This window comes from Lontra canadensis, unplaced genomic scaffold, assembly GCF_010015895.1.
Source record: "Lontra canadensis isolate GAN:19392208 unplaced genomic scaffold, GSC_riverotter_1.0 scaffold104, whole genome shotgun sequence".
Taxonomy (NCBI): domain Eukaryota; kingdom Metazoa; phylum Chordata; class Mammalia; order Carnivora; family Mustelidae; genus Lontra; species Lontra canadensis.
This window is the reverse complement of record NW_022631098.1, coordinates 5152766-5169203: the sequence shown is the minus strand read 5'-3', so window position 1 is coordinate 5169203 and position 16438 is coordinate 5152766. Positions and strand designations below refer to the sequence as shown.

At 40.7% G+C, this 16438-nt stretch overlaps 1 protein-coding gene across 2 annotated transcripts in view; it reads left to right on the top strand.

Annotated features, from left to right (window-relative positions):
- The window catches only part of ALG9 (ALG9 alpha-1,2-mannosyltransferase), a 95719-nt gene that overhangs the window by 55831 nt on the left and 23450 nt on the right, over positions 1-16438 (top strand). For both annotated transcript variants that reach the window (XM_032838438.1, XM_032838439.1), the window contains exon 14: positions 14029-14159. In XM_032838438.1, the coding sequence (XP_032694329.1) occupies positions 14029-14159 (131 nt within the window). The remainder of the gene's footprint in view (positions 1-14028; positions 14160-16438) is intronic.

Here is a 16438-nt window from a genome sequence, read left to right as displayed (position 1 = left end):
TTTTGCCAACTCCGGATGATTAAAATTAATTTCCTGTTCCTTTTTATTTAAACTTCAGTGTAATTGCTTTATTCTATTGGCTGACTGCCATTTCAAGTTTACTTATCTGGTGTTGTCCATCTCAAGTAGTGAGCTCCTAAAGGGCAGGTATTTGTGTGTTTGTCTTCCTCTGGTTCTTCTAAAAATTATGATATAGGGATGCCTGAGTGGCTCAGTCTGTTAAGAGGCTGCCTTCAGCTCAGGTCATGATCCCAGAGTCCTGGGATCCAGACTTGGATCAGGCTCCTTGCTCAATGGGGAGCCTGCTTCTTCCTCTCCCTCTGCCTGCTGCTTGCCCTGCTTGTTCTCTCTCTCTCTTTCTTTCCCTCTCTCTGGCAAATAAATAAATAAAATGTTTTAAAAAAGTATAATATAAACTTTATTTTTGTAAAAGATTTTATTTGTCAGAGAGATGGAGGGAAGGAAAAAGAGCCTAAGCAGGGGGAGCGGCAGGCAGAGGGAGAAGGAAACTCCCTGCTAAGCAGGGAGCCTGATGTGGGGCTTGATCCCAGGACCCTGGAATCTTGACCTGAGCTGAAGGCAGACACTTAACAAGCTGAGCCACCCAGGCGTCCCGATAATATAAAAAATTAAAAAATAGAAAAATACAAAAATGCTATATGGCTTTTTGTAGACATGTTTCAACTTAACTCTAAATTAGAAATTCTGTGAAAAATGTATGATTTATTTTTCTTTTGTAATTTGATATTTAATAGGCTTTTTTTAAAAAAGAGTGGCTTTCAGATTTCTATATCTCCAGTACAGAATGAGAAATACCTTCTGTGTCATGATTCAGCATACATGTGTGCACATGTGCACACACACCCCCCCACACACATAAGTGGGGGTTAAAGTGTCACAAATAATACTTCCAGTGTATTCTTATACTTTCTATTCTCTTCCAGTGGATTCAAATTTAGAAAAAAAAGTATAGTTGGCACATAGTTTCAGGTGCACAAGATAGCGAATTGACAAGTTCATTATACATTATACTGTGATCACCACAGGTGGAACTGTCATCTGTCACCATACGATACTCTTACAATAACATGGACCATGTTCCTTATCCCATGTTAATAGACATCCCTTAATGATGGTAGTGATAGGGATTTTAGTCATAAACACTAATGATTGCATTTTTATTTTATTTGAATTCCAGTATAGTTAACATACAGTGTTACGATTTCATTCTTTATTATAGATGTATTCTTGAAATAGTTTATATAAGCTGATATTTTAAAAGTCTAATTTATATAAGAAACTTTGAATTTGTTGTAAAAAAAGATAAGCAATTTCCCACGATTTCTTAGTTTTCTAAATAATGGGTTTTGTGTAAAAACAGATTTGTTTCTACGGAGATACATTGTTGAGAACTCTGTGTTATGTGGATTGGGCTTCACTGACTGGCATTACCACCATCCTGGGTGTTCACCCCCATGTACTGATTTAACAAGGAAGGCAAATGATTTCAGTACAGTTGACTCTTCAGATCAATTGGTAGTGGCTTACTGGAGCCCCAGGTCAAAAAGCATGTGGAGATGGTGTCTAGGCCTGTGCAAGAGTGCTGCAGTTGATTAGTGATGTCTAATGTGGAGTGTGAGAAGGAAAACAACTGTCCTGAGTTTTCTGTGTGCCATTGTCAACTTCAGGAAGTATCTGTGTGGTAACTCTAGGCTGTCTGTAAGACATGCGACCTATTCCCAAATCACATTTTTTTTAAAAAAATGAAGTGTTATTTTTTTTTTTTTAAGATTTTATTTATTTATTTGGCAGAGATCACAAGTAGGCAGAGAGGCAGGCAGAGGGAGAGGAGGAAGCAGGCTCCCCGCTGAGCAGAGAGCCTGATGTGGGGCTCGATCCCAGGACCCTGAAATCACGACCTGAGCCGAAGGCAGAGGCTCAACCCACTGAGCCAGCCAGGTGCCCTTGAAGTATTATTTTTAATGCATAAATATTCTCCTTCAGGAAAAGTTGTTTTTGAGAATTACAGTAATATTTTTTTATTGTGTCATATTAGTCACCATCATTAGTTTTTGACATAGTGTTCCATGATTCATTGTTTGCATATAACACCCAGGGCCCCATGCAACCCCGGGACCTCCTTAATACTCATCACCGGCTCACCCGTCTTCCACCCGCCTCCCTTCTAAAACCCTCAGTTTGTTTCCCAAAGTCCATAATCTTTCATGGTTCATCTCTCACTCCCAACTGCTCCCCCTTCATTTTCCCTCCTCCTAATGTCCTCCATGATATTCCTTATTTTCCACAAATAAGTGAATCACATGTTTTATATTGATGAAGCACTTAGAATTAAAGAAGCCTTGTAAAAATTGAACATTTTTCAAGTATGCAGGCCCACAGAATTTCCCTCACCCTTTACATATTTAACAATGTCAGAACAACAATGATAACATTTTGGCTTTAAACAGCTCCTTGACATCAGCGAATTCAGAGAACTGAATGATCTTTACTTTGCCTTTGCTTCTTGACAAACGCATCTTCAGCTATGGTCAGTGTGAGAAGTCTTTGTAGTTGCCCAAATCTTGACAACATAGAAAGCAGATCCTGTGTATTTGTTCTCCAGTGCTGGATGTCTTTTAGTATGAAGATGTTTCTAATGATGAGCAGCAGTAGTTTTGCGAGTTGGAATCTCAGTAGAATCTACTGAGAACCAGTAGAATCACGAGTGAAATTATTTTCTCTACAATGATCTTTCCTTAGAGTTCAGAGCAATTTCCGTGGTTCAGTCCAGATCCTGTGGAGACCTGGTAAAACCTCTGAGACTGAGTTAAGTGACTTCCCTAAGTGATAGAGCTAGAGTTAGAGGCGGAGTATTTGGGGTCCCATTTTTTGACACAAAAGATAATATTAGATCGACTTAAGTAAGAAAAGTGCTTGGTTGGGGGTGGGAGGTTTGGAGTAGCATTCTGCTTTTCTGCTGATGTCTTCTAGGAGAGTTTGCTGTTTCAAATACTTGTTTGTTTTATGGCTGCTGGTTGATATAATGTATATTTAAATATAATAGGATATATATATACACACACACAACATAGGATTTCTGGTTATAATTGTGTTTTTTAATAATAAAAATGAGGCTAAAATGGAGTTAAAGGATAGATTCTCACAAATTCTTTATATGCAGAGTATAGGCTTGCAGAACTAAACTTGTCTGCCACATCTTGTCTGTGAGTTGAGGAAAAGCAAGGAATATCCATTTGGAATTTCAGTTTGCTTTTGAGTGTTTTTTTTTTTTTTTTCATTTTCTGTGCTTGTTGGGTTCTCCACGCCATTCCCAGTAGCAGGAGTTCACTCATAGACCTGGAGGGTCTTGTGTATTCTCATCACAGTAGTGGGATCCAGGAATAGTTGTTGAAATTGATTTCTCTAGGCAACTTTCATACTTCAATTTTTCGTTCTATGAAATACCCAAATAGTTAAATCTTGTTATGGTGAATTGTCTAGCCTTGCTCAAAATTAATAGTTTACTGGAGCTTGAACTCATTTTGCTAATTAGAGATTTTTTTTAGTAGATGTATTACAGTGCGGTTTAATCTTCACCGTATGACATTTTAGAGGAAATAGATAGCCTTCCTGGAGCTAGAAGCTAAGAGAGAAAATTCTTGGCACTTAAAGATAGCTAGTCTTAGTTTTTATTGACACTTGGTGCTTGAAGTTGTCCAGCCTCCTGGTGTGCTGGTGACCGTTCTTTCCTTCCGCAAGTACTTTTGGACTGCTGCTGCGTGCCAGGTACATACGGGCACTAGGGGACACCGTGCTGGCCAAGACTGACTCAGTTTCTGCCTCCATGGAGCTTAGAAGGCTCAACGCAGAAGTTCTGGGCTTCACCAGTGTTGCTTACAGGGTGATATGAGAAAATGTAATAAATCCAAATTTATTAGATGTTTTAGAAAAACATCCTGCATACTGCTTAGACGCATTAAATTCCTGACTTATGCCAGCCGTTGTTGCTGTTTGATGCCTCAGTTTAGGAGCAGACTGTACTTAGCTTGGGGCAAAGTGAACCGTTTTCTCAACTTCGGTCCTCCCACTTGACTTAGAGGTTACGGGACAAATTGATTTTGATGGATCTTTCGCATTTTCCCCTTAAAGTCTTAGAGGATTCTTTACTGCGTTTGTTTACCAGACTTTTCAGTGACATTTGAGAAATGAGATCTCTTAAACATGGAGATGGTTTCACTGTGATGTTCCTGAACTGCTCGTTGGCCCTTGCCAAAGATCTCTATTTTTAAAGCTACGTGCGTCATTGTCATTTCCAGCTGATAGATGCTTGAATGTAAGTTCACATCCTTCCTGTCTTAGGACTTGTGGGGCTTGGCTCAGGCAGCGGGATAGACAGCAGGGAAGGTCACTGAGAGAAGGAGGCTGGGCTGTGAGTTCTTTCCTTGTCCCCCACAGGCATACTACACTGTGATAAGTGTGTTCTTGGGTGCAATTGGGGAACCCACCCCTGTTGTTAACTTTTCTCCATGTCAGAGTCTCCTTGCAGCCTTTTGGTGGCTTTTGAAATCGCTCTGCCCAAGTTTCAAAACTAGACTCCTTTGATTCTTCTCCTACAACCTCTCTAATGACCAGTTCTGTGCCTTGCTTCTTCACGTCTGGCTCAGTGCTGGAGGCGTCCTCCTGCACGTTATTTGTTCTCTTCTACGCCTCTCTGCTCCTCTCTTTTGTCCTGTTTCTTACCATTTCACCTTTTCCTCCCTTCTCTTAGTTACACCTTTTTTCTTGTACTCTTGTGCGCATTTGTTCACTGTGTTTTGGCACTTCCTGTGCACCTTGTACTGGGCATGGTTTGGGAATGCACGAGGGAATGAGATGGACACAGCTCCAGCTTCCACAGAGTTTATTGACTTCCCAGTTAATTCACAGATTTTATTATGGAGTTTTGTTTTTTTTTTCCTCCCAAGATTTTATTTATTTATTTGAGAGCAAGGGAGAGAACAAGAGGGAGAGGATCTCCAACAGACTCCCTGCTGAGCACAGAGCCCAATGCTGGGCTTGATTCTAGGACCCGGAGATCATGACCTGAGCTGAAATCAAGAGTCAGTCGCCCAACCGACGGAGCCACCCAGGTGCCACAAATGATGGAGTGTTTTAACGGAGACGTAGTGGTTGCTATGAGAGCATATAACTCGGCGAACTGTCCTAAGGAGATAATTTTTGGCTGGGATCTGAAAGATGATGGGGGATTTATGAGGTGGGAGTAGGCAGTGTTGCGGGCGGTAGGAACAGCAAACACCCATTAAGTCCCGGTGTTCCAGGTACAGGACCTTTTTTCAGTTCCTTCGTGTAAAATACAACATCTTTTCTCCATCTCACCTAGACTGACTCTTCATTTGCAGTCCCCTCTTTTCTCCCGTTCACTGGGTTAGAAGTCTTGGTATCACTGGTTTCCTCTGAAATATGCCCGAGACTTACCCTTTCTTTCCTCCTTCCCCCTGCACAGAACCTCAGGGTGCCTTCACTCACAGCGGGGCTGAATGCCTTAGTGAGCTGAGTGCTTGCTTCCAACCTTTCCCTCCAGTACTGCTGTATGCCCCCCACCCCCCGAACCTGCGTAGCCAGTATGCATGCGTTTCTCTCTTTCTGAGACCCATTTTTAAATCACTTCACTTTTTGGCTGAAAAGCCTAGAGTAGAATCCTGATGCACAGAATCTAGATTCTCTTGATTTGGGTTTTCAGCCCTCAGGTTCTCTTCCCACTTTTCTCAGCACACACCTCCTGGGACCAGCCGGTATTTCTCCTGTTTCCCCTGTAAACCATGCTCATTTCTGCTGTTTTGACTCTGTTCTTTCTAACTTTTACCGCCATCTCCAGGAAATCTTTTCAACCCCCAGTGATTTCTTCCTCTCTAAACTCTGATTGTTCTTATAATACTGACTTTCTGTATTTTATGTATGCTAATGTCAAATAGGTACTTAATAAAGGCTTTGATGATGCCCAGAAGACATTTTTGGTGTCATTTAGTAGATGCTGCTAATTCGTTGCTAATGGAGAACTTTGAGTAGTTAATCTTGTCGTACATGTTGGGCATAGCTTGAATTGACAGTAAACACTGATGGCAACTGAGAGCAAGAACAATTCATTTTAATGGGCCCTAACTCTCCAAAGCTCTTTGCTGTCAGTCAAGTTCTCACATTTCATGGACTTAGTCAAAGATTCCTTCTAATGTTACCGCGATCTGTGTAGTCCTTTATAGTTTACAGGTTTTATTCAAGTGAATCCTTTCATTTAATCCTCATTATAACTCTCTGAGGTAAATGGTATTATTCTTATTTTACAGAAGAAATTGAGGTATAAAAAGGATAAGTGAGTATGGGTCAGCCATCTAGTTTGTGGTGGAGGCCAGACCTGAATCTAAGCCCCTGACAGAGAGTTCCTCTTCTAATTGTTTAAATAAATGTTTTCTCTAGCTTTACTCAGATTAAATTGACACACAACATTGTCTAAGGTACACAGCGTGGTGATTTGATGAATGTGTATGTTGTACAGTGATGACCACAGTTGGGTGACTTAGCATGTCTATCACCTCACATAACAAAAAGTTACCTTTTTTTTTTTTAATGTTGAGAACATTTAAGATCTGCTGTTTTAGAGTTCAGATGTACAACATTGTATTGGCTCCCTCCCCTCCCTTTTTTTAGAGAGGGTTTGCGGGGAGGAGGAGAGAATCTCAAGCAGACTCCCTGCTGAGTGTGGAGCCTAACGCAGGGCTTGATCTTACAACCTTGAGCCAAAATGGAGTTGGATGCTTAACTGACTGAGCCACCCAGGCACCCCTACAACACCATATTGTTAATGATGGTTATTAGGCTGTACTTGAGGTCCTCCGAACTTCGTCATCCTGTAACTGAAATTTTTACCTCTCTCAACTTCCCCCAGATCCTGGTAACCACCATTACACCTGATATTGTGAGTTCAACTTTTCTAGATTCCACAGTAAGAGAGATCATATACTATGTCTTTCTCTGTCAATCTTACTTCACTCAGCATAATACCGTCAAGATTAATCTTTTCACACATAGCAGGGGTTCCTTCTTTTTTATGGCTGAATAATATCCCTGTGTGTGTGTGCACATGGACTTTGACTAAGTCCATGAAATGTGACATGTGCATGTGTTACATACGTATCACATTTCATCCACTGACAGACACATAGGTTGTCTCTATGTCTTAGCTCTTGTGAATAATGGTGTGATGAACATGGGATTGTAGATGTCTCTTCAAGATAGTGACTTCATTTTCTTCAGATATTATACTCAAAAGTGAGATTATTGGATGATGTAGTCTTTTTAAGTTTTTGAGGAACTTCCTTACTGTTTTCCATAATGGCTGTACCAATTTATATTCCCGCTAACAGTTTTCAAGTGTTCTTTTTTCTCCACATCCTGGCCAGTACTTGTTATCGCTTGTCTTTTTGATAATAGCCATTCTAACAGATGCTAGGTGAGTGGTATCTCATTATGGTTTTGATTTGCATTTCCCTAATGATTGGTGACATCCAGCACCTTTTTATGTACCTGTTGGCCATTCATGTATCTTCTTTGGAAAAGTGTCTCTTCAGGTCTTTAGCCCATTTAAAATCAGATAATTTGGTTTTTTGCTCTTGAGTTGTATGTCCTTATCAGTTAAATGGTTTGCAAGTATTTTTTTTTTCCATTCCATAGGTTGCCTTTTTATTTTGTTGTTCCTTTTCTCTAAATATCTTATTTCTTCTTTAATAAAGAACCTGCCCTTGGGGTGCCTGGGTACTTCAGTCAGTTAAGTGTCTGCATTCAGCTCAGGTCATGATCCCAAGGTCCTGGAATAGAGTCCTGCTTTGGGTTCCCTGCTCAACAGAGTCTCTTTCTCCCTCTCCTTCTACCCCTCCCCCCAAGCTTGTGCATGCTCTCTCTTTCTCTCTCTCTCAAATAAATAAGTAAAATCTTTTAAAAAAAGAAGAAGAAGAAGAAGGAGGAGGAGGAGGAGAGAAGAAGAACCTGCCCATGATCATAGCTAACCATTTTCTGCTGGGAGCCTTTGTCCTTGTGTGTTTTAGTTGTTCATTAACTGCTTGCTGGGAAAAAAAAAAAATCAGCAGCTGCTTCCCAAAAAGGCTGAAGAGGTTATATATTTTTTAATGGACTATTAACTCAAGTAATATGATTTTGCCATGGGATCTTTCTAACAACATTAAATGGAATTTGCATATGGATGGTGTGATGAATGGAACCAAAAGCTAACTGGTTCAGTTGGGTATTAGTTAGTCACTACCCAGATTTTTGAGAGACCTCTGTATCCCAAACCAAATCTAGATAATCAGACCTGGAGTATGCCTGGCCAGAAAAGGCCAGGTTGAGGTCAAATATTGAAATGTTGTACGGAGGCCATCTAACCGAAGGAGGTCTTGGCATGAGACCGTGGGAGTCTCTGCCCCTGGTTGCTTCTATTTGACTACAGAGGCATGGCGCTTGCAAAGCTTTTAAAAACTTGTTTCATGTTTTTAAAATCCTTGGGAGCTACAGAGTGGGTGTTGAGACCAGAAAGTCTGCTTCCTGAAGTGTTTATGCGAAGAATCATTTTTAGAGTTATGTGGAATGGAATTGGGTCTGACGTCAGTTCCCAGTGTGCCTTCTCTCCCCTGGAGGAATAGCCCATATGTAGAGACAGATGTGAAACTCAAGACTTTTACATATAAATAATGCTAGGAGAGAATGGGAACAGTACTGTGAGTTAGAGGCGGGGTGGGGGGGTTGTGGGGGAAAGACAGAGTTTACTGCAGGCTAGAAGTGAACAAGTTGTTTTTAAAAGCACTTTTTAAAAACCTTTAGTTGTGTATAACCCATAAGCCTAAATGTGCACAAAACACAGGTGTACAGTAATCAGTAATATTAGAGCCAGGTGCCTGTGTAAACGTCACCAAGGTCAAAGAGCATTACCCCCGCCAGAACTCCCGCAGCAACTCCTTTTGATCACTGCCCACTGCCCCCTTCAGGGGGGCTCAACTGACTTTATATGGTGATAATTTCCCTGCTCTTCTCTCTAGATTTACCACTTTTATATGCATTCCTAAATGATTTAAATGAGTTTTGGCTGTTTTTGAACTTCATGTACATGGAATCATACTGCATTTTCTTTTTCTTTTCTTTTCTTTTCTTTTTTTTTTTTTGCATTTTGGTCTTTTCCCTCAACACGTTGTTAATAATAATCACACATGTTGTTGCATGTAGCTGTAGTTTGTTTTCTTTTGTTACTGCATAGTATATCTTTGTGTGACTGTACCACAGGGTATTATTTTACTGTTGATGGATGTTTGCTGTTTCTGGTCTGGGCCAACTGCAAATAAAGCCACATTGAACATTCTTGAATTGTCTTTTGGGGCATGTATTTCTATTGGATATACATTAGCTTGAACCACAGTGAAATTACCAATTCTATGGATTAAACAGTGAAATATTAATTATTTCATACGGTTCAGTCTAAAACCTGGGGATATAAATGTTGGATCATAGCAAATGTATGTGTTCAATTTTTGTAGATTCTGTGAAATAATTTTCTAAAAATGTTGTGCCAATCTAATCTCCTGTCAGCAAGGGATAGATTTGCTCCACATTCCGGCCAGCACTCGGTATTGTAAAGTTTCATTGTGATTTTGATTTGCATTTCCTTGATTACTGATGAGGTTGAGCATTGTTCATTTGTTTTTGGCCATTTAGATTTCTTCTTTGTACCCGTCCAGGTCATTTGCCCATTTCTTCTTAAGTACCTTAGTCATTTGCCCATTTTTCTATTGGGTGGTCTTTGTCTTGGTTGACTAGCAGGTTTTCTTTACATGTACTACATAGGAATCCTTGATGGTTGAATTTGTTACATATTTCTTCGCCATTCTGTGGCTCATCTCACTCTCAGAAGGGTGTCTTTGATGAATAGATATTTTAATGTAGTCAAATTTATCCATTTTTTTGGGTGGTTCATGCTTTTTGTGTCTTGTCTAAAAAGACTTCTATAAGATCTTGAAGATATTCTCTGATGTTACCTTCCAAGAGCTTTGTAATTTTGCCTTTTTCATTTAGTTCTGTAATCCATCTGCAGTTGGTTTTTGTGAGTGGAGTGAGGTTGAGGTCCATTTTCTCCCCCAGTGGGTATCCAGTTGTCTCAGCACCGGTCAGTGAAAAGCCCATCCTCTCCCCACTGACCTGAGGTATCACTGGGACATAAATCATCCTGCATCCACTCTAGGCTCTATTCTCTTCATTAGTCTTTCAATCTATTCCTACACTAAACACTTCTCATCTTAATTACTCTAAATTTATAGCAAGCCCATCACCTTGCTTTTCTTTCCTAATGGTGCTTTGGCTGTCCTTATACATTTCCTTATACATTTTGGAATTAATTTATCAAGTTTCACCAAAAAAGTTTGATGGAATTCTTGAGATTGCATTTACTATATTGATCAATTTATTTATTAGACTTTGCATCTTTATAACAGTGATTGTTTAGGACTAAGGTTTATCTCTCCATTTAATACTTTACTGTCAAATTTTTTGAGATTAAAATTTATTTCAACAAATTTTGATTGTGATAAAATTGACAACTTCAATTGTTTTTAGGATACAATTCTGTGGTATTAAGCATGTTCACACTGTTGTATAACTGTCTCCACTCTCTATCTCTAGACCTTTTTTTTTCTTTTTTAAAGATTTTATTTATTTATTTGACTGTCAGAGACCACAAGTAGGTAGAGAGGCAGGCAGAGAGAGAGGAGGAAGCAGGCTCCCTGCTGAGCAGGGAGCCCGATGGGGGCTCAATCCCAGGACCCTGAGATCATGACCTGAGCTGAAGGCAGAGGCTTTAACCCACTGAACCACCCAGGTGCCCTCTCTAGACCTTTTTAATCATTTCAAACTGAAAATTGATACGCCTTAGATAGTTTCTTGTTTTTTTTTTTTTTATTTTTAAAGATTTTATTTATCTATTTGACAGAGGGAGAGAGAGATCACAAGTAGGCCGAGAGGCAGGCAGAGAGAGAGGGGGGGTAGCAGGCTCCCTGCTGAGCAGAGAGCCCGATGCGGGGCTCGATCCCAGGACCCTGAGATCATGACCTGAGCCAAAGGCAGAGAGGCTTAATCCAGTGAGCCACCCAGGAGCCCCCCTTAGATAGTTTTTTAATCCATTCTTCCATGATGGTCTTTTTTTTTTTTTTTTAAAGATTTTATTTATTTATTTGATAGAGAGATCACAAGCAGGCAGAGAGGCAGGCAGAGAGAGAGGAGGAAGCAGGCTCCCTGCTGAGCAGAGAGCCCGATGTGGGGCTCGATCCCAGGACTCCGAGATCATGACCTGAGCCGAAGGCAGCGGCTTAACCCACTGAGCCACCCAGGCGCCCCTCCATGATGGTCTTTTGAGTTGTTTTTACCTCTTGTCTGTTGTGATTAATGTGAACATTGGGATATAAATATCTGTTTTGGGGCACCTAGGGTCCTGGGATTGAGCCCCTCGTTGGGCCTCATTGGGCCTCTCAGTCACTCTGCTGCTAACCCCTGCTAGTATTCCCTTTCTCTCCCTCTTCTGTCAAATAAATAAAAATCTTAAAAATAAATCAGTATATAAAAATAAATATCTGTTGGGGCACCTGGGCGTCTCAGTGGGTTAAAGCCTATGCCTTCAGCTCAGGTCATGGTCCCGGGGTCCTGGGATCGAGCCCTGCATTGGGCTCTCTGCTCAGCGGGGAGCCTGCTTCCCACCCCACCCTGCCTCCAACTCTGCCTACTTGTGATCTCTGTCTGTCAAATAAATAAATAAAAATCTAAAAAAAAAACCAAACCTGTTTTTAGTCTCTGCTTTCAATTCTTTTGGGTACTAGAAATGGAGGTGCTGGATCTTAGGGTAAGCAGTGATTTTTAAAGTGCACTATTCTGTGCTGTTTAGTACATTCATACTGTTGTGAGGCCATAACCACTAATTTCAGAATATTTTCATCCTTCCCCTACCCCTTACCCCAGGAAAACCCCATGCCCATTAAGCATTTACTTCCCCCGACCCTAGCAACCACTAATTTGCTTTCTGTCTCAATAGATTTGTCTGTTCTAGACATTTCATGTAAATGGAGTCACTCCATATGTGGTCTTTTGTGGTTGGCTTCTTTCACTTAGCATCATGTTTTCAAGGTTCATCCATGTTATACAATGTATCCTTTTTAAGATTGAACAATACTTCATTGCATGTATTTGCCACATTTTAATTGTATGAATATACCACATTATAAATTGATCAGTTGACAGATATTTATCAATGAAATTCCATAATTTTTTATAGAGGACTTTCCCATATTTTTGTTAGATTTATTCCAGGGCATACACTTTCATATTCTTATGAATTATGTTTTTATAATATAAAAAACATACATAATTTTGAAGAATAAAAACATTGTCTATATTTTCTGCTGTTCTGTAGGAATATATGACATTGATGTTTACATCCTGTAAGTCTAAAGTTTGATAAACTCTCTGAATTCCAAACATTTGTTGGGCAACCAGTTTTTTTATATACCAGTCCTATCATTGTGATGAGTGAGTTTTATCATCTCTTTCCATGTCTTCTGTCATTTCTTTCTTTTACCTTACCCTGCTGACTGGAATCTCTAGTACAATATTGAATAAAGTAGTGGTAAGTCTTGACTCATTCCTGTTCGCAAGGGAAGAACTTTCAACCCTTTACCATTAAATATGAGGTTTGCTATAAATCTGTTTATGTTTCCAATGGCCTTTATCTTAGCTGACACCTGGCATTCTAGGAGGACTCTTCATTGGTTTTAGTTTGTAAGAAACATTTAGATGAGCTCCTGAGAGCACCTTCCTTCTGAATCAGTCATTTGGGCCAGTTTTGATAGGACTTTTGAAGTCATACTGACTTGGGTCCAGATCTGGCTCTGTCATATACTTGGGATTTTTGGCTAGGACTAGGAACTAGGGACTATTTAACAGCAGAATATCATAGCATGTTCTGTTCAATTAGTCAATTCTGTGAGAAGCATGGTACTTGTATAGTTTTAAGTGAAATGTATTAATATTCTCTTATGATTACCTGTGATGCTCTGATGTATCCCTGTTGAAAGCAGCTGGATGGCTATAGTTTTGCTAATAGTTGCTATATATTTTTTGTAACCTTCTCCACTCTTACAGTTCTGATATCTCCGTTTTACTGATCTTTTTTTTTTTTTTTTTTTTTTTTTTTTTTAAATATTTTATTTATTTATTTGAGAGAGAGACAGTGAGAGAGAGCATGAGCGAGGAGAAGGTCAGAGAGAGAAGCAGACTCCCCGTGGAGCTGGGAGCCCGATGCGGGACTCGATCCCGGGACTCCGGGGTCATGACCTGAGCCGAAGGCAGTCGTCCAACCAACTGAGCCACCCAGGCGTCCCCGTTTTACTGATCTTTTGCTATGATGCCAGTTCCCGTGTCTCTGTCAGTTCTCTTGAATTTGTGAAGCAGATGATGATGTGTGATATTGCTGTGCCACTTAGGAGGTGTAGGGTGACCTCACATGGCTCTGTCAGCAGGCATAGGGCTTCCTCACACATTAGCGTACGTGGTTAGGTGATGCGCTTTCAGTCTCTGCGATAAGAGGTGGTAGATTGGAAGGGAATGATAGAAGAAGAGAGTTTTCTGAGTAGCTTGTGGACTCATGTTAGCTTCAGAAGTGCCTGTGAGGCCAGAGGAATTTAATACCCAAACTCGTGTCAGAACTCCCAAAGCTTACCTATATATTTGGCTGGGTGGGTACATGTCTCTCTCCTGCAACCAGGAGCCTAAATAATTTCCCAGCACCCAACGCTATCATCTGAGGGGAGAGAGCACAGGTAATGTTGTCCAAGGACTTGGAGGTTTGTGTTTATGAAACTCTGTGGGAATTTTTAGGATTGTAATTGATGTTCCTTATCCTAAAAGGACCTTTGCAATTGCTGATGAAGTGTTGGCCTTTCTCCATTGCAGATTGACATCAGTAAATGCCATTATTTAGTGGATTTGGACACCACGAGAGAAACGCCCCGGGAGCCGAAATACTCATCAAATAGAGAAGAATGGATCAGCTTGGCCTACAGACCATTCCTTGATGCTTCTAGGTACGTGGCTAGAGATGAACTAGAGATGGGCATTTCATGTAAATGGAGTCACACCATATGTGGTCTTTTGTGGTTGGCTTCTTTCACTTAGCATCATGTTTTCAAGGTTCATCCATGTTATACAATGTATCCTTTTTAAGATTGAATAATAGGGCGAAAATTAGAATCTTGATTGAATAACTTCCAGTCTTGGGCTGACTGTAATAGCCATCATTTCCTTTTTATATGGACCCAAACACATCTTCTATTCTTGTCCAGCTTCCTGAGAAATCTAAAAGAGTGCTCTCCTTTTCTAGGCACTGAATGCAAAATTTATTCAGGTATCATCCAAATAAAAGAACCTAACTAAAACAGATCCACTGGAGACAATGCAAATAAGTGTTTGACATGGATGACTTTTGGCAATCAACTTCAACTATCTTCCTGAGAGTATTATAACATTGTTAGGAAGATTGACTATGTTCTTTAAGGAGCTAGAAGTTCACATCCATTATTTTTAGGGTTAAGGCTCAGTCAAGGAAGGGGTAGGCCTTACTTGATCTTAAATAGAGGGATCAAATGCGGGGCGCCTGGGTGGCTCAGTGGGTTAAGCCTCTGCCTTCAGCTTAGGTCATGAACTCAGGGTCCTGTGATCGAGCCCTGCATCGGGCTCTCTGCTCAGCGGGGAGCCTGCTTCCGCACCCTCTCTCTCTGCCTGCCTCTCTGCCTACTTGTAATCTCTGTCTGTCAAAGAAATAAATAAATAAAAATCTTAAAAAAAAAAATAGAGGGATCAAATAGACCAGGGCTTTTCTGGCTCTTCAGAAGGGCCTGAGAAGTAATGACAAGAGGGAAGTCAGGGCCGTCAGGTGAAGGAGTAATGGGGTTGAGTTGGAGGAGTCAGGTGTTTTGTGGGTAGAAGTCCAGGGAGGCCTGGTGGGCAGAGTTGCAGAAAGGAAAAGCTAGAGGACCAGGTCCTGAGAGGCAGGTCTGGGACTCAGAAGCAGGGAAGAAGGTTTTTAGGAGGAGGGAGTGCTCAGAAGCTGCTGATAAATAAAGTTGAAGAAGAACAACTGTTCATTGGGTTAGGCAGCTGATCAAATCAATTTTGGTGGAGTGGTAGAGGCGTGGTGACTTGAGAGATGAGGAGGATGAGAGCAAAAGTAGAATTGGAGATGGTGAAAGAGAGAAGTCAGAGAAGCAGAGGGAAGCAGAGAAATAGGGCTATAGCTGATGGTGGGTGGTACTGTAGGAAAAGTGATGAGAGATGATTTTATCCTTAAATCCTTTTTTAATTGTGGTAGTATATATACAATATATACATATGAAACATGGAATTTGCCATTTTAGGGGCCCTGGGTGGCTTAGTCAGTTAAGTGTCTGTCTTTGGCTTGGGTCATGATCCTAGGGTCCTGGGATTGAGCCCCACGTGGGACTCCTTGCTTGGTGGGGAGTCTCCTCCCTCCCCCCCCGCCCCCAGCTCCTGCTGCTTGTGTGCACGCTCTCTCACTCTTTCTCTAACAAATCTTAAAAAATTTGCCATTTTACCTATTTTAAGTGTATAATTCAGTGGCATTAATTATATTTACAGTGTTGCGCAATCCTTACCATTATCTTTTTAAAAAATTACCATATGCGTTTTGTAAGTTTAACGTGTACACATGTGTTCATGTATTGCCATATGATTGTGACAGTAGTATCAGTTAACACCTTTATCATATCACATATTCGTTATTCGTGTTTCTGTTGAGAATGCCATTATCTATTACCTATTTCAGTAACGATCATATTTGTATGCCAATGGAAATGACCTCTTAGCTGAAAAGTGATTATGTAGGAGAAAGGAAGGAATTGCGGGAGCAGTGCCCTTAAGGTGGGAGAGAAGAGACATACCTGTAAGTAGCGGAAATGTTTTGGACAGATGGGCGGTAGGTAGATCATCTCTCTGCAGTGAAGGAGAGGTTCTGTGTCTGTACCGGCCAGTATAGGAGCCAGGAGCTGCATGTAGCTTTTAAACATTTGAAATGTGATGACTGTGCACGAGGAACTGAATTTTTAATTTTATTTAATCTTAATTTAAATAGTCACATGTACCTGCTAGAGAGAGCAGACTAGGAACCGGCAGCAGGTCGGTGTGATAACGGGAGTCTGGAGGTTCTCTGGCCTGTTTTCTCGGTGAAGCAGGAAGTTAGGAGTATCAGATGAGAAGGGACTATATGGGGATGAGGTCAGAGAATTAAGGAGAGGGAGATAATTGAGGCGAGTAGGAAACAAAGAAGCTCAACAAACAGTATGATTGG